Source organism: Cebus imitator, unplaced genomic scaffold, assembly GCF_001604975.1.
Source record: "Cebus imitator isolate Cc_AM_T3 unplaced genomic scaffold, Cebus_imitator-1.0 Scaffold61, whole genome shotgun sequence".
NCBI lineage: Eukaryota > Metazoa > Chordata > Mammalia > Primates > Cebidae > Cebus > Cebus imitator.
In genome coordinates, this window is record NW_016107376.1 from 488,522 (window position 1) to 511,601 (window position 23,080).

The following is a 23,080-nucleotide window of genomic DNA, read 5'->3' on the forward strand; positions in this document are numbered from 1 at the left end:
CAACCTCCGCCTCCTGGGTTCAAGCAATTCTCCTGCCTCAGCCTCCCGAGTAGCTGGGATTACAGGCGCATGCCACCATGCCCAGCTAATTTCCGTATTTTTAGTAGAGACGGGGTTTCACCTTGTTGACCAGTATGATCTCTATCTCTTGACCTCGTGATCCACCTGCCTCGGCCTCCCAAAGTGCTGGGATTATAGGCGTGAGCCACTGCGCCCGGCCAACGCCTCTGTTTCTATTCAGTTCTCCTTTCTTTACACTGTACCACAGCTAAAGAGTGACCTGGGGAAGAATTTTGTTGCCTGCTCCAAGTTGCTATAACTTCATCATTGCCAAAATAGCAGGTCACACTTCAGGAGCCAGAATATCCTCTTATAGATCATAAGACTTCTCCTAACACATCCACCGTTGTCTGCTAAGTGACCTGGCTGGGGCAGCCTGGGAACCCCATGGCTGCATAACAGCTAAGGCCATGAAGCGGGGTTTGAGAAATTGCTGTATTTTTTTAATATACCAAATTCTCACAGCCTGTGCTTCAGATCTTCTGAGGATTTCTCTCACTACGAGGGAACAAAATGATGCCTTGGTACTATTTGCAGGACTAGGTAGTATCTGCTTCAGGAAGCTGAGTTCTTTTTCTTAAATAATGAGTATTTCAGGGACCCTGGTGCAGTAAAAAGAATGTTGCCTGGTTCTCAGAAATCATAAGCCTGTCACCTCAGAGAAAGTAGGAACTGTAACTTCAGGTTGAGAGAGAATGTACCAGCAGACAATGAGCAGAGCATACATGACAATAGCACTCTGATGCAACCCCCACTGCAGCAAGTTCAAGAAGCCAAACCACAGCCTTGGCAGTAGTCAGCCCAGTAAGGTCAGGACTTCTTAGTGGCTGAGAGCTTCTCTATTTCTTTGTCTTCTCATCACACTCAGGACCAACCATTGAAAGTCAAAGATGTTCCTCAAACAAATCACAAAAGGTGCTGTTTCTGGCCAGGCATGGTGGTTCATGCCTTTAAACTGAGCACTTTGGGGGGCCGAGGTGGGTGGATCACTTGAGATCAGGAGTTCAAGACCAGCCTGGCCAACATGGTGTAACCCTGTCTATACTAAAAATGCAAAAGTTAGCCAGGTATGGTGGTGCATACTTGTAATCCCAGCTACTCAGGAGGCTCAGGCGGGAGAATGGCTTGAACCCAGGAGGCGGGGGTTGCAGTGAGCCGAGATGGTGCCACTGCACTCCAGCCTGGCTGACAGGCTAAAACACAGAAAGAAGGAAAGAAAAGAAAGAAAAGAATGAAGGAAGGAAGGAAGGAAGGAAGGAAGGAAGGAAGGAAGGAAGGAAGGAAAGAAGGAAGGAAAGAAGGAAGGAAAAGAAAAGGAAGAGAAGAGAAGGGAAGGAAGGAAAGAAAAAAAATATGCTTTTTTTAATTAGCCCACCTCCAGGTTCCCCATGGCAACAACCTCCAATCAGAGTGCATCAGAATCGTCTATTTTTCACTAAAAACCTTTCCACTCCCTGACCTGCCTTAATATCTCTGCTGAAATCAAGTGATGGCAGCTGAAGCCTTGCCCGAGCAAACTGGATAAATCACCTCTGTTTGTTCTCTTTTGGGTGGTCTTCACGTTTTAGCCCAAATTTACTTGCTTGGTTCTGTTGGATCTAGTTTACAAACAAGATCTTATTTTCTGATTTGCAGCACCAAGGACTACAGAAACTTAAGAAATGTAACACTGCCTTTGAGGCCTTTGAGGCAGCAACCCTAAAATCTGCCTAAAACGCACCCTCTGCAAATGTTTGTACTCAGCAAACTCTTCTCTGGTCATTCTCCTCCTTCCTCTTCATAGCTCCAACCATAATAAATAATAACTCATAGACAGAGAGACCAATCACCCCAGTTTGTCCAGAACTGTCCCATATTTAACACTGGAAGCCATCCTATGTCCCAGAAAATCCCCTAGCCCTGAGCAAGCTGGGACCAGTGGTCACCCTATGAGACAGTCCTGGATATGCCATTCTATAACTCAGCCAATGCAGAGGCATTTACTCTGCCTAGCATACCCCTCCCTTTTCCCATCAACAGATCATTAATTAGGTGAACTCCTCTCAATCCGTCAAGCCCCCATCTAAATGCTCGGTTCTAGGCTAAGCCTCTTTGACAACACCTCAACTCTCAATCCCAAGCAGATTCATCACACCCTCCTTCATGCCACACTACAGCCTGCATATTTTTCTGTACATATCCCATGGTACTGGGATGATTTGCTTATAGCACTTAGATGCTCTTAGACAGGGCCAGGTGAGGTGGCTCACGTCTGTAATCCCAGCACTTTGGGAGTCCCAGGTGGGTGGATCACCTGAGGTCAGGCATCCCAGCCCAGCCTGGCCAACATGGTGAAATGCCATCTCTACTAAAAATACAAGAAATAGGCAAGTGTGGTGGCATGTGCCTGTAGTCCCAGCTATTCAGGAGGCTGAAGCAGGAGAATTGCCTGAACCAGGAAGGCAGAGGTACAGTGAGCTGAGATCCTGCCACTACACTCCAGCCTGGGTAGCAGAGTGAGACTCTGTCTCAAAAAGAAAAAAAAATAGATACTCTTACACAATGAATTCCTTGAGAGCAGGTGCAGTACTGTTGCCTCACTGTCATCACCACACCAAGCCTGTGTTTGTCTGAAAATGAATTAATGGATGGTAAAGCACCTTAGCTATTGTATATATTAATAAATTAAATTGCTCTTTAAAAGAAATCCAAAAGTACTAGACTGAGATGAAGAGACAACTTACGTACATATAAAAGTTGGGCACCTAACATGACATATATTCATTAATCCATGTCAATTACTCAGACTATGTATCTACCTCAATCTGGGTGTTATTGTCCTGCTCATCATCTAACAGCAGGTCTGTGAAGCTTCTGGGCTCAGGAGAGTCTTGGCCGACGCTTGCTCGGTTCGTGTCTACCGCCTTGAGAAAGTCCAAGCTTCTTTTCCACCTGTGGCTGTATGTGTGTGAATTGACTTCCACCACCTCCTCTGTGTGAGGGAAGGCCTGAGCAACTCCATACTGCCAATCTGTTTGAAAAAAGAAAGAAAATGTGTTATCACTCATTATGTGTGCCATATACAGGCAGGCGCTATTGGCTTGAGAAGGAAAAATAGTTATGTTAGGCATGAGAATAGGAAACTAACTTGTAACAGTGAAATCTATTTACTTGTAATATCTTGAGCTGGTACGAACGTCCCTGATTGGTATGCAATGGCAGGAAACACCAGGAGTTGTGACAATGGTTAGCGGGAAGATCTTGCAGAGTTTTTAAAAACAGATGTGCAGCCCTGAAGCAACGCATTTTTATTCCTTTCCCTTGCCCCTTCTGCACGCACATTTCATAAACATTCTCTAGCTATTCTGAGAAAGCAAGCTAGAATCCAAACAAAGGGATGAAATTGAGTGATTGTCAGATTATTTTGAAAATAAAAGTCAGACGTTATTTACTTGTAAGCTTACATTTATTTCACTTGAGTTGTGCTGGACAGCACGGGGACACCAGTATATTTGAATGGGTTAAATAATACATGAAATTGTCTTCGTGTAAATGGGTGAAACTACCTGGTAGCTTACAAGCCAGTCTTGGTTCACTGCCTGACCCATTTAATAAGTAAGACTCTCACGAGTCATCACTGCACTCTTGTTCATTTGCACTGTTCTCACCTTGAAATCTTGTCAGGGTCTAAAGGATGACAGTGATGGGCACTTATAGAAATGGATGGGAAGACAAGGAGATGAAATCACAAAGGCATTTTAAAGCCATCTGCTGGGACTGGCCTTGCTGACCCAGCTCATCCTGCTACTCCAGGAGTAAAAAATGAGATTTAATCATGACTCCTCGTCTTTTATTTCGGTAGGTCAGCAGCGGAAGGTGTGCCGCAGGTACTGGAAATTCAGTTTCCGAACAAGAACAGTCTTCTTGCAGCCCACTATTACGAAAAGATATGAAGGGAGAGGTTTTAGAACTGGCAAGATACGGGTTCAAAAAGGGAGAAGAGAGTAGTGATTTAACTACAGCTATTATGTTTCCCTTGGTACAAGAACATTCTAAGAAGCCAAAATATATTTCATGCAGCTTACAATACAATTAATCAGCTGCTTAGAACCCTGATGACTAACTTAAAGTCACCACTACCGATCATAGGCAGGATCACCTAAACTACCTCCTTTTTAACTCAGAAAAGTGCAAGTAATTCTTCTAGACAGAGAGGATATTATTTGGTTTCACAGTAAACTTAAAAGATCTCTAATTATCTGATATTTTGGTGCACAGAACCCAGAAGGAAACACTACCACCATGTCTGCCATCCAGACCTTTCCTGAGCTCACAGAATGTTAGAGCTCAAAAGGACCACGGAGACCAAAGTGGCCAAAACTTCACAGGGATAAACCCAAGAGCAAGAGAAAGTACCATTTTGTTCATTTTATTGAATTGCTGTAGGGAAAAAAAAAAAAAACCAAACAAAAAAAAAACCTCATGTACATAAAGGGCTGAGTGTGAACACCGTCCCGGCCTCCACACTGTAAGTGTTTACTAAGCACATCTAAGCAGTGTTGTCATCACTGTAGAATATATCTCTTTCTGTAACACATTGTCCTTACTGGCTATCAAGCCAGTACTCAAAATATGTTTATTGGCTGACTGAATGAGTGGAGGAATGAATTTTTGACAGTCTATTTGGAGCAAGCATCATCAGACCAGGCAAAATTAAGTAATGAAAAAACTAATGTGCAAGGAAGAATCCAGGAGATTCAAGCTGGAATTCTTTCCAGTAGGTTTGCTGGTTGTATGATCCAGCGTAATTTTCAAAAGTCTCTGTGCTTTCGTTATCCTATATTTTAAATGCGAATGAAAGCATCCTACCTTTAAAAGCAGCCAGCTTTTCCTGAGACTGTGTCAGGTTCTAAGACCTATGGTTTTAGGGAAAGCTATATAAAGCAATTTTCCTTGCTTTATTTATGTATCCTTCTTCATTACCAAAAATATAGGAGGCAGCTTATAACCCAGGTGAGCAATAAAACTTCATGACAACCAGGTAAGGCCTCCTACCACAACATCTAGGTCAAAGTCAGATACCTGCATTTTCCTTGCACTTGCTGTAGTAGCTCTTAGCAAGTTACACCCCTGACATAGCTATGCAAACACAAAGAGTCATGTAGGAATCACTGAAACCCATGCAAAATCCTTGTTAGAATGTCAGCCTAGATAAGAAAGGGTAGCAAACCTAATGGAGAGAATAGATTAAATGATTCTAGATTGGAAAAAAAAATGGTATTTAAAAAACATACGCACTAAGGGAATGATGTCAACCAGAGGTATGTCAGTCTTCCAAAATATAAATGAGAACGCACACACACACACATACACACACACACACACACACACACACACACATACACACAGCTACAATTTTAAAGGATTTGTCTTCATTAAAATCTCGAAAACAGAATTTCAAAGCAGCTCTTGGTTTCTTTCAAATAAGTGTCACTTTTTCCCTCCTTGATATTAATTTTTACCATTTTTTAGATATTTATAACATAAGACAAAACAGAACTTTCGAGAACACCCATTTGCACCTTCCTTGCCCTTTTAAATTAGCTTCTGGGATCCTGGCACAGAACAGACAGTAAATGGAACGTGTAACCCTGGAGGAGCCTTCTGCATGGGATTCAACTTCTCAACTTCCTCAAATTCTCTTTCCTATTTTTCTTCCTGCCTTTTTTCTCTAGAGAGCATTATGCGAATGAGCTCCAAAACTGAGAAACGATAAAGTCTGTATTTCGCATTTAAGTTGAAATTTGAGAAGTCTGATGGATGTGTCGAACTCTTGTTTTTATACTGAACATTCAAACTCATCCTTTAGCAGGATTATTAGGGAAGAATGAATTTGGCAGACAGGTAAGCATCTGTATGAAACAAGTGTATATCCTTACTCTAGCACTTTCAAGGTTTGGTCGCTAGACAGCTGAGGTTTGATTTTTTTTTCTCTATTATTTACCAGCATTTTATGATTTTTGTATCTCTAGCCTGCTGTCACCATTGACAGCTGTTATAGTCAAATGTTGACAAACCTCCAACCCTGTGCCTACTAGAATTTGCTACCTCAAACTTGGAACACAGATCACTTGCTTGCTCTAATCGTGTTTGCAAAGAGTAAACAGCATCTCAGGAAAAACCTGAGGAGTTTTCTAATGAGAATATTTGTGAGCTTTAGGGTCTGGCATCCATGAATATCCTTTTGGTTGGCATTTTAAACCTAATTCTTTCTTTCTGGTTATGTCATGAATAAACAAGCTACCTGGTCGTGCAGAGAGGAAACCCTATTATATGTTTATAATTCGGTAATACATGGCGCATCAAGACTGAAAAGTATGAAACTGACTTTGATTTTGATCCTACTTCTAAATGATTTTTAGAGAAGACAAAACAAGTCGAAATAGATGTTTTACAGACTAAAGACAGGATAATCAGAAAAAAATCACAGCTTTGTTATCTACATTGTAAATTACTCCTGTGCATTTCACAGACTTTCAAACTCATACAAATATTTTAAATTACTCTTTAAATTAGCATCAAAACAAATTATTCAGAAGCAAGACGAAGGAACATATGTGACACAATTTTTCCCTTTCCAGCTGTAGTAAAAACAAAAACAACAGGAGGGATCTCTGAATAGTCTGCATGAACAGATTGTTTGCTTTCTGTCTACTGTATGTTAATTAAACCACTGATGGAAAAACCTTAAAGATCATTTTCCCCAACATATTTGGCTATAGATAGCTCATGGAAACACAAAATACATCTCTTGATTCCCATTAGAATATAAGAAGAGAAAGCTTTGAAGACATACTTCTGTAAACACAATATATAAATTGATCTTAACACATTCTTGAGATATTTTATTATAACAGCAGATAAACTATAACTGAAAGTCCTTCATTGTTTTTCTAATAAACATTATTATGAAACCCCACAATGCTCAGTTAATCTGAGGGTAGAATAGGAAATTCATGTATATCCTCATATATATCCTATTAGTCTTTACAAACCTTGCAAGTCTCTTTTGTGTCATCATGTACTATACCATAAAAGCAAAAGGGAAGAAAGCTGTGCTGGGGAGGATATGTTTATGTATTATTCTAATAATTTTATTAAAATACCTTGCATTTAACTAATAGTTATTTGCTGAAAGCATTTGAATGTTTTTTGAGTCCTACATACAAAGCACACACATATACATGTGAAACCACCAAAAAGTAACTGCATAAATTCACATGCATCTTATGTACCTTCTGACAATTTGACCCGCAGTTTTCAGGTGAACCAAATCACTACGGTAAATCCTCTGAAACATTCAGATTGTTCACTGAAAGCAGGTTGCCTAGCTAGATGCAACTGAGACTAGATGAAAATATTTGGCTAAGACAGACTGCCATATGGCTTTGCATGTCAATTCATTGCAGAGCCAAAGAGAAAATTCTATAGAAAATAGTTATATCCTTAAGTGTGTTGATAAACTGGACTACCCCAGCTTTGAGGTTTAAGTGGCATCATTAAAGACTAATGTAGCTACAGAAGATAAAGTTTACAGAATGTTCGGTCCAGAGATATCAAGGGGCTGAATGGGACCTAGACACCCTATTTCATTAAAGTTCTGAGGAAGACTTTTGTGTCTGCTAGGATCAAGTCTACCTCGTATTCTATTCCCACCATAGGTACTGATATGGTTTGGCCATGTCCCCAACCAAATCTTAACTTAAATTCCCATGTGTTGTGAGAGGGACCCAGTGAGAGGTAACTGAATCATGGGGGCAGGTCTTTCCCATGCTGTTCTAGTGATAGAGAATAAGTCCCATGAGATCCGATGGTTTCATAAGGGGAAGTTTCCGTGCACAACCTCTTTCTCTTTGCCTGCTTCCATCCATGTAAGATGTGAATTGCTCCTCCTCACCTTCCACCATAATTGTGAGGCTTCCCCAGCCACGTGGAACTGTAAGTCCATTAAAACCCCTTTTCCTGTATAAATTACCCAGTTTCAGTTATGTCTTTATTAGCATGGTGAAAATGGACTAATACAGGTGCCTTTTGTCACATTTCCATCATCTTTTGTCTCTTGGCTTCCTAGCCTATTTGTTTGTTTTAGAGACAGGGCCTTGCTTTGTCACCCAGGCTTTAGTGAAATCGCACAATCACAGCTCACTACAACCTCAAACCCCTGGGCTCCTGTGATCCTCCTACCTCAGACTCCTGAGGATCTAGAATTACAGGTGTACACCACCATGCCCGGCTAATTTTTAGTTTTATTTTGTAGAGATTGGGTCTTACTTTGTAGCCCAGGCTGGTCTCAAACCCCTGCCCTCAAGTGATCCTCCTGCCTCAGCCTTCCAAACTGCTGGAATTACAGGCATGGGCCTCTATGCCCGGGTAATTTTTAATTTTATTTTTTGTAGAGACAGGGGTCTCATTGTGTTGCCCAGGCTGGTCTTAAACTCCTGGCCCCAAGCAATCCCTCCACCTTGACCTCCCAAAGTGCTGGGATTACAGAAGTGAGCCACAGTGCCCAGCCCTATCTGATCTTATGTTGTCAAATTCTTCCTTTTCCATCCTTTTCTCCACTTGCAACCAGAAACAGCTTACAAATTTTTCACTTCACTTTTCTGACAAGCCTCGAATGACTCCTTATATCCACTCAACTATAAGATACTCCATGCTCCTTTTCCAGCTACTATCTCTTCCTTCTCCCCATCATGCCTATGCTCCCATCACACAGAATTTAACAGTCTCTTTACCTACAATGAATGAAGTTACCATTGCATGGATGAAAGCCTTTACCCCGCCCCAAGATTTTGGGCAATCTAACAACTCCTTCAAGATTCAGCTAAAATATTGTCTTTTTAAATGAACTTCCCCAGGCAGAGCTAATTGAGTTTTTTTCTATAACCCAGTAACTAATTTGCCATCAACACTCTTTTGCCTGCCCCCACTGGAATGGGAGACTGTGCAGAGAAGAGTTAACACAGCAGGCATGAGACTGCTGTCCTTCAAAAGTGCTATTTGCAAGGCTGGCATCTGGGAACTTAGATTTAGGGAGGGTTCCCATCATTCCCTAACTGATAAAAGTGGCTCACAGTGCCTAAACCGTGCAAACAGTATGGTTTATACTGAAAATCTTCCTTCCTTCTGGGAGTCTGGAATTTCGGTACATGTTAGACAAAAGGTAGCTTACATGACCAGCCCACAGTAAGACCTTGGGGACTGAGTTTTGAATGAACTTCTGGGATAGACAATATTTCACACTGTGAATGTGTTATAACAATTCATTGCTGAAAGCATGAAATGTATACTGTGTGTGTGGAGACTCGTCGAAACCTGACCCTGGTTTCTCTGCACACTGCTCCATATATATGCCTTTTCCCTGTGCCAGTTTGGCTTTGTCTCCTTTTGCTGTAATAAATCATAACCATGAGCATGACTATATGCTGAGTCTTGTGGATCCCTCCAGCAAATCACCAAAGCCAGGGTAGTCTTGGGGACCAATGACACAGAGATGTCTCAAAATAGGGACTCTCGCTTATTTGTATATTTTGTCCCACCAATATAAGCATGGACATTGACATATAACAAGTATCTAAAGATTTTTTAAATAAATAATCAGTGAATGAATGATTAGCCAGGTTACTGCTCATCTGAGACAGTGTCTTAAAAGTTTATGTATGCAATCTCTTGTCTAACTTATTAAGATTTTCGAATGAGTGCAGTGGCTCATGCCTTCAATCCCAGCACTTTGGAACGTTGAGGCAAGCAGATTGCTTGAGACCGGGAGTCGGAGACCAGCCTGGGCAACACAGCAAAACCCCATCTCTACTAAAACTGCAAAACTTAGTAAATTTTGGTGGAAAACATTTGGGTGTGGTGGTGTGTGCCTGCAAGCCCAGCTACTTGGGAGGCTGAGATGGGAGGATCACTTGAGCCCAGGAGGCCAAGGCTGCAGTGAGCCATGATGAAACCACTGCATTCCAGCCTTCCAGCCTTCCAGCCTGGGCAACAGCAAGAACCTGTCTCAGCAACAACATAAAAGAATTTTAATCATGTTTCCGAGTAGTCAGAGAAAAGGGTAGAAAAAGGAGAACACAATGGGAAAAAACCTATAAAAGCTTCTATTTATCCAAGATGATCTTAACCCCAAAATAGCTCACTGGCCAGGTGGGTAATGTTTAGCTACACTTATGATTGCAGTTCATCATCTCTGTTCTTTGTGGTTAACAATATCTGTAAGAAATACAACACATGTCTTTGGGGAATGTGGGTGTGGCCCAGTGAGATTGGAAGGCTATGAACTACATGAAACAAAGAACGATTTTAAGTTAAAACTAGAAAAAAAAGCAGAGAATGACTCTGAAAGTTTGAGGCATGAGGGTTCAATCTCTGAGGCAGCAGAGAATTAGAACCATACAGGCCTATGGCCAAGATGCAAGTACCCTGCACATCCCCTGTTCTCCATCCTTACCATTCTCTGTCTTCAAAGTCATTGCAGGAATTTGGGTCATTCTAGTGTACTGTTTTGGTGAGAAACATTTGGCAATTTTAAAAATATATAAATACAACGAAACAGAATAGAAAAATCCAATTAAGCAAGCACTCAATCCAAAATACACACTTGGCCAGGCACTGTGGCTCACGCCTGTAATCCCAGCACTTTGGGGGGCCAAGGCAAGTGAATCACCTGAGGTCAGGAGTTCGAGACCAGCCTGGCCAACATGGTAAAAGTCCGTCTCTACTAAAAATACAAAACTTAGCTGGGTGTGGTGTTGTGTGCTTGTAATCCCAGCTACTCAGGAGGCAGAGGCAGGAGAATCACTTGAACCTGGGAGGTGGAGGTTGCAGAGAGCAAATATTGTGCCACCTTACTCCAGCCATGGATACAGAGTGAGATTCCATCTCAAAACAAACAGAGAAACAAACAAAAATACACAACTAATTTACACTTTTAAAATGTAATGGTTTATAATTTTACTATTAAATAAAAGAATAAAGAGACGTTATAACTTTATGTGTAACAATGGTATGTTGTTCTATGGAAAATATAAAGCATGATATGCCTTATTAGCCATCATTAATAAAATTTAAGACAACTTTAAGGTATTGCTACATCTTTACTAAAGTATTAAAAATAAATAGAATAAAAATGCATTAATGGTTATAAAACAAGGGTGTTTTATATATTGCTTCTAATGATAGGTTGATAATCATAACCATAACCCTCATTTAGGGTTAGTAATGGGCTTGGGCTTGGCATGAATTATTATTCTATTTTACATATGAGGGAATTGACGTATGTTAGAAGTCCAGTGATGGTTTGGGAAAGCAGCCAGACCTGGGTCGTGAGGCTAGATCTTAACTCCTGTATAATCTGCCTCTGATTAATTGTTCAGAGGATCAATTTAGCGGTCCATCTCAAAGCCTAGTGATATAACACAAGAAAACAATCAAAGAAAAAAAATAATCTAGGAAAAGTGTGCTATTTAAAACAGCAAAAATCTGTAATTTAAAGCAGCAAAAATCTGTAAACAATTCAGCATGGAAAAGCAAATAAGAAATAGGATATCCCATCATGTTGATTCTGTTAATAGAAGGAAATAAAATGATGTTAAGGTAAAAACAGCAGAAAGTAATAGCACGTTAATATTGATTATCATTTTCTATTATATCTTGAAATATTTGGGAAGTACTTTAAAACAATTAATCTTTGCATTAATTGAGGGTTTTCTATTAACTGCCTAGTGGGAATTTAAAAGAAAAATGAAATTCAAGACGATTTCAGCATGTGTTATACCGTGATAACCGCTTATCTTATAATAAAAGAAAATGATCAAAGAACTCAGAGCATCAACTGAATTTTTATATAAAATCTGTGAGATTTAAGGAATAGGCTTCTTTCCACAGGAGCCAGAATCCACAGATAACCTATGAATAAAAAAAAAGAGCATTTAATTAAATCTGAAAATATATCTTTTAATGAGGTTCTTGTGATTTTTCACAAAGAATATTGCATGGTAAACCCAGAAGCCACATCAAATGTTTAGGTGTGTAACCTCCCACCATTGCTAAAATGAGAGGGTGAAGCTTTATAGCCATATGGTCCTTCCCACCTAAAAATGTCTACTATTCTACAGTTTAGCTAAGTATCTTGGCTGTGTACTTTAGGCTATTTGGGGTCATATATTAAATACTCTACATTCATTTTCAAGTTTTCTATTTTACTTCTAAAAATTCGTGTATTATAATAGTTTAGTGGTTCCACAGCACAATAACCAATTAAAACCACTTGGTAAAACTCTTTAACACTGCTATTCATCTTCAGTCATCTTAAACTGCTCTTGTTTCCTGTGTTGAGCTAATTTATAATGACGGCTCTGAACTACCAGTTAAGTTCCACTACATGAAAAGTCTGAGTACGCCAACCAGGGGAGATGGAAAATTCTATAAACAAGGACCAGTCACAGCCAATAGCCTCGCTATGGAAAATATGAAATGTCTGAGGCAGAAGAGGACAGATGTAATCAATTGTTTTACTGGTACCCAGTGTCAGAGATAATCTGCAAATGTCTAAGGCTCAACTCACTGAGGGCCTTCTATTTAATCCAGGCTGCCAGATGTCATAGCGCTATATTCAGTTCTTGGGGTCAGAAGCCATAATGGTGCAAGGTTGAGCCCAGGACAACTTATGCAACAACCACAGACAATAGCCATGTATTTCTATCTGATTATGTTTTATAAATTGTGTCTGATTTAAATCAGATCAACTACACTGTTATCATCAACTTATCCAGTTCCCATTTTGATTAATTCAAGCTATGAGGGGTAAAATATTTTGGTACGAAAAACATGTTTCTCTATGTAAATGTATGATTTTGAGTTAAAAAAATCACTTTTCATTTAGCCTCTTCCTTCAAAATGGTAGAACTATAAGCCAAAAAAAAAAAAAAAAAAGAGAGAGAAAAGGAAAAGAAAAAACTGGGAAAATGATGAGAAGTAGAAATTTCAACATCAGTATAAATTTAACAAAGAAATATTGGGTATTCACAAACTAAATCATAATTTCAATACTATTTCACTCCACTAAATTTACTTTCTTTTCTCTTTTTTTGGAAATAAAACATTTAAATTTGGATATCAACTACTATTCATCCAAGTAGCAGTTTTAAAACAAAGTTCCCAAGAATTTCTAAAATGCTGTGAATGTCTGAATTCTGACATTACTTTTCTAAATAGCATTCCCTAATTAAATTGCATGATTGCATATATTTATGCTGATTACATAATTCAACTAACATTGTAAATAATCCACCATCAACAAAATTACATTAAAAAAAGATATCAAGACAGCAAAAACTATACTAAAATTAGATTTCCATTTTTGTGATATATTCCTTAAATACACAAACAACCAGTTATGAATTAAGCCACTAAAATGAGATGGAAACCCACGTTTCAGAAGTAATCTATCAAGCCTGTAAACGAGTGAAGTTCTGACACTTTTAGAATCCAACGCTTCTCTTTTCCTTTATTTTTGAATTACGTTCTACAAAGGGTTTTCAAAGCTCATAAAGCACATTCTAGATAAACTAGAAGACTCTCTGCTTTAAGTAGTTGTTAAAATATATATTCAGGATAAATTCCTTCTAAGGGTGTGGCCTACTTTAGTACAAGACTAAGAAAAATACCTGAATTCCATAAATGATTGAAAAACAGTGTCTTTCATATCAGATAATAAATTCTTGCCAGGATGTTGCTAAAATTATGTTTTATATACACTGACTAATGCTCTCAACAAAGTACTAAGGGAGAAATAATATTCTTTATTTTATAAACAAGCAACACCTGCACAATGTGGACTTAAGAAAACATAGTCTAGTTCAAAAAGTCATTAAGTGATGGATTTCATTGTATAAATAAATCAATATCCTTGCAGCAAGCATGACCTCATTCTAGTTAAAAACATTGGCCAGGCAAAGTGGCTCACACCTGTAATCCCAGCACTTTGGGAGGCTGAAGAGGGCCGATTACAAGATCAGCAGTTCAAGGCTAGCCTGGCCAACATGGTGAACCCTTGACTCTACTGAAAATACAAAAATTAGCCAGGCATGGTGGCAAGTGCCTGTAATCACAGCTATTCCAGGGGCTGAGGCAGGAGAATTGCTTAAACCCTGAGGAAGGAAGTTGCAGTGAGCAAAGATCGTGCCACTGCACTCTAGCCTGGGTGACAGAGCAAGACTCTGTAAAAAAAAAAAAAAAAAAATTCACATAAGTAAATAACTTGAAAACTTGAAGGGCTTTAAAAATTACTAAATGAAAATAGTTTTTTAATATAAAAAATAATCATTAAAAAGGAAAAATGGAAACAAAATATTATTCTGTTCTGGGTATAGGGGCCAGACCTTAGTGAATATCCATCCAGAATATTTCTCTGGGAGCCTGCACATGTAAGTATGCATGTGTGTACATATGTGTGTGTGCATATATGTGTATAATTTGATTTCAGCACTACATACTATCTTTCCACATTATTGACTATTATATTTAATGAATAATTCGTGTCTAATAAATTAATCCTGAATTGTTAAAATTTTAATTTGATACTAGAGGCTGTATTTTTGTGAACAAATTTTTTTCTCAGAAACAATTTATTAGTAGAATCTGTACACTGTTGCACTCAGCCTCTATCAAGCTACACACTCACCAGCAGGACATGATAGAATACCATGTTTTATAGGGTAAGTTCCAACACATGCTTTACAAACTTTTGCTTTTAAAAAAGACATTTATATTTTGTTCAGCATCTCCCAGATATTTTCTTCTTAGGCTAAACCATAGAAAGGGCATTCAGTTGGTATATAAATATATTATGGGATGACGGGATGCACGTGACAATGAAAAGCTAAACAATCTTTAAACAAACTAGGAAAAGGAAAAGAGAAAGCAACATCGTTTAGGTGTAGGCATTTAGAATGGTGGCAAAGTTGCATAATAATAATTGTGGAGTTTGTTAAAGCGGAAGGAACATCTTTGGAAACAAGCTGATCGAACGTGTGGTTCTTCTATGAAGGCATTAACTGCTGTGGTCGGTCCACGGCTGGGTCAGGGGCCATCTCTCTAGGCGCTCCAGCCAAATGGGATTAACCTCATCTGCCTTTTCACTCAATACTGAAACCTGGGTAATGGCTTTGCTCGGTTTATATTTCAATTAATGTAAACAAGAATGGTAGTTCTTGAGAAAATTGGGAAAGGGAGGTATCGGTGAAATACACATCTCCCTTTCTCAATTAAACATATATCCCACAACCACTTCCCACTTCAAACATCCGTGATAACTAGCCTTGAGCACTTCCAGTTTTCATGCACAGAAATCACCATTTGCCTCACACTGCAGTCCCACTCAAAAGCAATAATCCTGCACCTCTTCTAGAATAAATTAATGCACGTTAACATGTTCCCATTCTACACAAATAATTTTCTTTTGCATTTCCCCAGAGGAAAAGCAAAATGCTCTGAGACAAACTTTCAAGTATACTGCTTATAAAGAATGGCATGTGGATAAAGAAAGGAAAAGACATCACTATGTTCTCACTTTAGCTTTACATAATGTCTCACAACTCCCAATACACTGCTCTGGAGTGAAGTGTTTTAACCTGCCTTTTGTTATGAAATATTTGGCTGGGTAACCAACAGGCAACCTGGGTGTGTGTTTGTTTGTTTGTGCCACCAACATCTTTCAATGCTATTTGGAATGTCAAGAGAATGCTTTGCTCCAGTCCCATTTATCAATCGAATACTTCATGCAGTTTAATTAAAATTAAGTCAAAAATATTCTCTGTGTTTGTATAAACCTTAAATTTGTTAACCTGTTATTGGATTTTCAAAAATACCTGTTTAGAAAACTGATTTAATTTTCTATTTATATGTAAATTCCAGTTTCTAAGTTTGGACTCAGGTCTGTTCTCAGAATGCTAATCCTAACTCGACCGTATTTAAACTCATTGTAAATACACTCAGAAAGACCTCTCACCAGTTCATAATACGTTTATCAATAACTGACATTTCAAAAATTTCAGAGTGCTCTGCAAAATGCCTAGGTTCCTGTTTATGAAAAAAAAAGTGCTTTCTCTTCAATTCAGTGTGAATTCATTCATTCATTTCTTCTTAATCAAATCATGGTGCCAGCTTCAAACTTTCCAAAGGCGGTTTACAGAAGCCCCAGCCAAAACGCGGCACCAGCAAGAATCAGCCTTCTACTGGAGGACTGGAAGGAGGACCAGTGTGTCTGGAGTGGAGAAAGCATAGGCAAAGTGGTCTGAGGCAAGGAGGGAAAGTGAGAAGGAACTGCATCTCCCAGGGCCTTGCAGAATCAAGGAAGTTGGATTTTACTCTAAGGAGCTGTAAAGTCATCGGAAGGGTTTTAGGAAAAAAGGGCTTGATCTGACACATGACTTATAATGACTTCAAAATAGATTTCTTAAGTATATGTTTTCACCACCTTAGGCTCACCTGATAAAAGCAAACAACGCTTTTATTCTGAAGATATCCGGCCTATCGCACAGAAAGTCAAGAAGAGGTTGACTAATCTGATGAGTTGTTGGCATAAAGAGTGGACTCAGAGAAGAAAAGTAAGTACTTAATTAGACTGACAGATGAGTAAGAATTTTAATGTCTAGGATTGTTAATTCTCCATTTCATGTATTTAATAAGACATGTGAAACACTTGACTGAGTTTTCCACATCATCAGCAACTTCTCTAAGTGGAAATAAGAAAACAACTAGTCACTACTATAATCCACTACAATAATCTCTACTATAGAAAAAGTGGATTTAAACTTCATGCACCAAGGTGTGGCATGGAAGAGCAAAAATGAGGTAGAAGGGAAAGAAAATTAATTGTAACAAATAAAATCAAAGAGAAGAGCAGGTAAAGGGACACCATAAAATTTATGGTGGCTTATAGTTCATAAACAGAGACTGGGTCTGAGGTCCATACCTTATGAGCAATCTGACCAAAGCATCTCAGTTTACAATGCATGTATTGCCCTTATAATGTAGGAAGTAAAGAGTAATGAAATTGATTTCCTTAGCAGATAATAAACCTTCACAGCTGTAGAAGATGTTCAAGAAATCTTTGTTGAATGAATGAACAAACATTTCAGAAAAAAAGAAAGCAGAAATACAATTTCCTTTTACAAGAGTAAGGATTTAAGAAAAAATTAAGAATAGCTGTTATAAAACTAAGAAGCCTACACATTGAACATCAGTAAAATCTCTATGTTTTTCCTAACATTAACAACAAAAGTACACATAAACTAGTTTCTCAAACCTTAGAAGGCACTAGAATCACCTGGTGTTTTCAAAGATTCCTCAAACCTACACGCTTCACAAAGACCCCAGGAGATACTGAGGCAGGTAGATCAGAGAACTATACTTGAAGAAACACTGACGTCAGTAAAACACTGAACAATTCTATTTTGCCTCTGTCTCTGAAGCTCAAGGTCATAAATCTATACTTTGAAGGCATCAACCAAAATTGTATGTGGAATATGAGTGAATATATAAGATAATTTATAGATATTGGTTTTGATTTTATTTTAAAAATGAAAAGACTTGTTCAAGTATTTGCAACCTTGTATTAACTCCTTAGTGGCATACACCTCTTTGAAAAGTGCTTTCTTATGATCGACTTATTTTTTCACAATAGCACTTGAATTATGCAAGGCAGTTCCATTGCTCCAGTTTTACAGAAGAAATTCAGCTGCAGGTGGGTAAAGTGCCCTGTCTGAGGTCCCACCATCAGTCATGCACAGAAAGTGCTATTTGCCTTGAACTCAAGTCCCACTTAAAAGTAATAAGCCTGCATCCCTTCTAAAATAAATCAATGCACATTAACATGTTGCTATGCGACACATATAATTTTATTTCCCATTTCCCCAGAGGAAAAGCAAAATGCTCTGAAACAAATTTTCAAGTGTACTGTTGATAAAGAATGTCATGTGAATAAAGAGAGGAAAAGACATCACCATGTTCTCACTTGAATTTTACACAGTGCCTCACATCTCAGGCTGATGGCTAAGCCTGGGTCTTCAGAACTCAGGTTCATTTTCAGCACCCACACAAAGTCCACCTGGATGTTCAGTGCCTTTATCCCGCCTATTCCTACCCTGATTTCACTAGGACACACCTGCTCCAGCACCAGACGTTTTACTGCAGTGGCCATCCGGAAATGAAATTGGGATACACAATGGAAGTGAGGGATACCAGGGACCTGAATTCTTTCTGGAACTTGAAGTATACCCATATAGGAAATAGATATGTGAAACTCAAGTGGTACCTTCTGCTTTTTCTTGCCTGACACTTTGACAACGCATGGGAATATGTCATTATATGGAAAACTGCTGTACCAAGTCTCAGTAACACATTTAAACTGATGCATCACCCTATAGGCTAAGCCTACCTTTTATATGGTAAATATCAGGATTAATTATTGGAGTGATGAGCTGGGCAGGCCAGGTACTAAGGGAAGTCTAGGAAAACCTCCCACAGGCCCAGGATTCACATGAGAGAAGGTGAGGGACTGTTAAGAGTGAAAATGCAGATCTGACTCGGGAGGTAGGCCTGGAGTTGTGCATTTCTGACAAGCAGAAATGGTGTTGCTGCTGCCACCCCTGGCCCATAGATCATACTTTGAGCAGCAAGGTTATAGGAGGGACCCATTAAACCTTGGATCCAGAAAATAATAGGAACAAAAGAAGAATCCAGACACAGGAGGGAGGCAGAAAGAAATAAAGCTACATACATATTCTCATCTCACTGGGGTGCTAGTTTCCTTGGAGTTACCTAAAATTACGAAGTAAGAACAGCTATTACACCAGAAGACTTAATATCTTCATCCTCTCAGAAGTACATTGCGCTAGTCCAGTGGATAATTCCTCCTCCTGATTTTGACTTCCAAAAAAGTCAAGAAGACATTTATCCTCGAAGAACAAAACAAACAACACAAAACCTTAGGAAGCCACACGCATCAATGTAGGAACACTTAGAGAATTAAAGAAAAATGTCCCTTTCCTTTCTTTTTGTTTTTTGCAAGATAAACAGTATGACCCCTTTCTCAACTCGGCCGGATTAATTTAGAAAAAGGAATTAATTTTAAAATGGAATTCACCAATTATTCACTGCAGACCTGATTGCTATCAAATCTACTACTGATAATTAGAAGTATAAAGTGATTCACTCAGTAAATAGTGAAGATTTAGCATTTTCTCATTAGTGATTAAGCAGGGGTTACCTACAGAGGTATGCTGCTTAGAAGAGGATTTATATCATCAAATGTGATATAAGTAATTTTAGATTAGAAACAGTCTAAAGAACATACAAAAGGTATAAAAAAGTATGTTAACATTGAAAATGAATGGTTCTTTGGAGACTACCACCAAGTGCCGAAATGAAATTTTAAAAATAATATATCTAAATTTTAGCAGATTTACTGCTTATAGAAATAAATCTACTTTCAAATCTACTGTTCTTTGTTCAATGAAGAGGCAACTGCATAATGATTCAATGTCCCCTCAGTAATATGAATGACTATCTGTGTACAATGAAGGCTACTTAGTTTATTTCCTTATAATTCTATACTATGTATCCACCAAAACTAATAAAGAAGCTGACTTTTACAGCCCACTTCTTTTTAAAGATGTAAAGGCATGTTTACTAGATGCTGGGTAGACATCTCGAAAAGGAAAAACAAAAAAGCTTACTGTTGTTGCTGCTATCTATAAAAAATTTAGCAAGTGAGCATGTTTTCTATTTTTAAATAATGCAACAATCCTATCACCTACCAATCCTGCATAAAAACATATATATTAATTAATTTTACTGTCCTAACATTGGATTGAAGAAACCAAATTAGATTGTTAATACTACTGTTGGTATTTCTAGATCGGCTGCAAAGAATAGTCTGTTCCATAGCTGAAATAAACCCAGGAGTCTATGATATCCGAGAAGAAAGATTAGGTGTTTGAAGCAGGATACTGCAATAGTAGACTTGGAGTTACCAAATAGACAAAGACTCACAGAATGGAGCGACAGTTCTGAATGTGTCTACCACCAATCAGTCACAGATGACCATTCAGAGACTCCAGTATTCAAATTTGTCATGTGACGTATTGTTGTTTCTTCTTCAAGGAAAAAGATTCTGAAATACTATTTCAAATGACTCCTTCATTTTAATAAGATTTTATAAAAATTCAGTTTTAGAACAATGAATGGAGAAACTTACTCCATGGAGAAAGTTTCTTGTCATTTGTACCAAAATGTGGAATTGCAGCAGTCTGCAGAGGCAGGCATCATGAATACCATATATTCTGGACAAATGATAACAGCACTAGACATTCCTGTTTTACTCTGTCAAAGGGCTGTGGGTGTTTTCACACACATTGCCTCACTGGACTGACCCAGCTCAAAAAGAAGAGAGGTTAGGAGTTCCTGGGTGGTTAGTTATCACAAGAAAGCTTTACAATGCATTGGAGTTTGAATTTCATCTTCAGAAAGGCGTGATGAGCAATTTTGCTCTCATTCCACAGTGGGTCCTTACCATCGGTGCTGTGCTAATTTGAAATAATCCATTATTTTATGGAGTACACACTTTCAACTTTTTGTGTTTATGTTGATAGATACCATTTACAAAGATTTGACTGCAACCTAACCAAAAGGTGCATGCTGAATTAGTCACCAATGAAAAATAAAATTGACACCTACTAGCCTGACTTTCACTCATTCCGTGAAAATCCATCTCAATCCATCATTTTGTGCAGAGATGCTTCCGGGCTTTGAGTAAACTTACTAAGAAAAGACAGGTCAGATGTCTGGGTGAGTCTTAGAGATCTTCTTCTGGTAACACTCTGCTGTATCAGGTGTAGAATATATTCACCTATTAAATCATCTCCAGAGGAATGAAGAATGAGCTTCAAGTCTCAACTGCACCTCCAACAACATAAATTAACAAAAGAAAAAAGCATGTACTATAAGCCAATGTATCAAGACTTTAATATCACTTCCCTCTGGGCCTCAGTTTCTTCATGTATAAAGGTCCATGCCAACTATATCATCTTTAAGGTTTAGGATGTGAAGCAGAGCTTGAGAGAGGCAAAAACTAAATTGTTCAAATTGCATTGACTCTTCAACAAGCTCAAACAATTTTAAGTTAAATTTAAAACACAGAAACAGAGAGCCACTATTGAAATTCTTTGATTGAAGATGCAATAGTTTTCAGTAACTGTCAGTAACTACTGTCAATAATGGTTCCGCAATTGTCAAAGAGCTGAGAAGCAAAAACAACACAAGATTTTTTAAAAATCTTATACTTGTCATAAAAATCATTAGACACCAATTCTCCCCATTGAAATAAAGATATAAAACTGCTGCGGCATTTTTCTTGACCACTTTAAATTTAAACATTAATAAATTAACCAAGACCAAGTCAAAATGAAAAATACAACAAATTTTATAAAACAAAATGTTATGGACTGAATGCCTCTGTCTCCCTATGATTTGTATTTTGAAATCCTGACACCTAGTTTGGCTATATTTGGAGATGAGCATCTATCGAATTAAGTAAAGTTAAATGAGGTTAGAAATTTGACACTAATCCAAATTAGAAATAATGGATCAATGATCCCTGATCCAATAAGGTAAGTGTCTTTATGAGAAGAAATATCAGATTGCATGTGTTCTATCTCCCTGCTTATAATCTTAACTATCATTATTACAAGTATTTTCTTATACATATGTATATATACACATAGATGACTTAACTATGTTCTTGCTCTATCATTTTCATAGACGTCTGGCCCATACCAAATAAATGCCATGTGAGGACACAGCCAACAGAAGGCCAGCTATAAACCGGGAAGAGGTCCCTCACTAGAATCCAGATCTGCTGCCAACTTGTTCATGGACTGGTAGCCTTCAGAACTGCACTGAAACACATGTCTGTTGTTTACAACACCCCATCTATGGCATTTTGTTATAGCGGCCCTAGCAGATGATGACACAAGACATCACAAACATAACTGATCCTTTACTGTGTGTTTAGCAGTTAATTAGTTCCTGTGAGGAATACATAAGAATACAGGGTTCCATCCTAAGTACAACTTGCAAAAATCTGTCAATACACTGAACCCTTCAACTAGATATATCCACTACAAAGACCCATTCATTTAAGCATAAAAGAGATGTCAAAGAAAACAAGATCATCTTGCTATTAAAAAATGCAATCATGCCATCAAATTGACATTCACTCTCATCTTTTATGTCTTGTTTGTCAACAGTTTAGCAAAATATAATTGAAACACAAAGTCAGAGGCTCTATGAAAATCAAGGAGAGTTTGAGTAACACTGAAGATGCTTTTATATTACTTCAAATGGTACCCAGGATATACGACACTAAGAAAAGGAAATTGTTTTTTAAGGAGACATTTTCAATGATACAGATTCAATTAGAAAATGAACCAAATGCCAGGCTCCCACAAGTCTGAATTATCTAGACTTTGGCATTTCTCCACTGTGAAAAGGCCCACTTTCCAGGAGCAAGTTTATTTTAGGAGGTGGTAAGAAGGAGCTCACATTGCCACATGTTTAGTCATGTAACTAACCCCTGGTAGTAAGGCAAACTGATCAAGTGGTACCTTCAGAGAGTCTAAAGCAAGAAGGAAAACAAAACCCCAACTAACTCAGATGATAATTTGAAAAAGTTGCTTTAAAGAGGCACAATGGCTCATGCCTGTAATCCCAGCACTTTCAGGGGCCGAGGCAGGCGGATCACTTGAGATCAGGAGTTCAAGGCCAGCCTGGCCAAAATGGCGAAACCCTGTCTCTACTAAAAATACAAAAATTAGCCAGGCGTGGTGGCGGGTGCCTGCAATCTCTGCCACTTGACAGGCTGAGGCAGGAGAATCACTTGAGCCTGGGAGGTGGAGGTTGCAGTGAGCAGAAGTCG

At 38.4% G+C, this 23,080-nt stretch overlaps 1 protein-coding gene across 1 annotated transcript in view; it reads right to left on the minus strand.

Moving 5' to 3' along the window:
• PLXDC2 (plexin domain containing 2) overlaps nucleotides 1–23,080 on the minus strand; it is a 427,121-nt gene that overhangs the window by 248,939 nt on the left and 155,102 nt on the right. Inside the window, exon 2 of the mRNA XM_037739047.1 lies at nucleotides 2,859–3,070. Coding sequence (XP_037594975.1) covers nucleotides 2,859–3,070 — 212 coding nt within the window. The remainder of the gene's footprint in view (nucleotides 1–2,858; nucleotides 3,071–23,080) is intronic.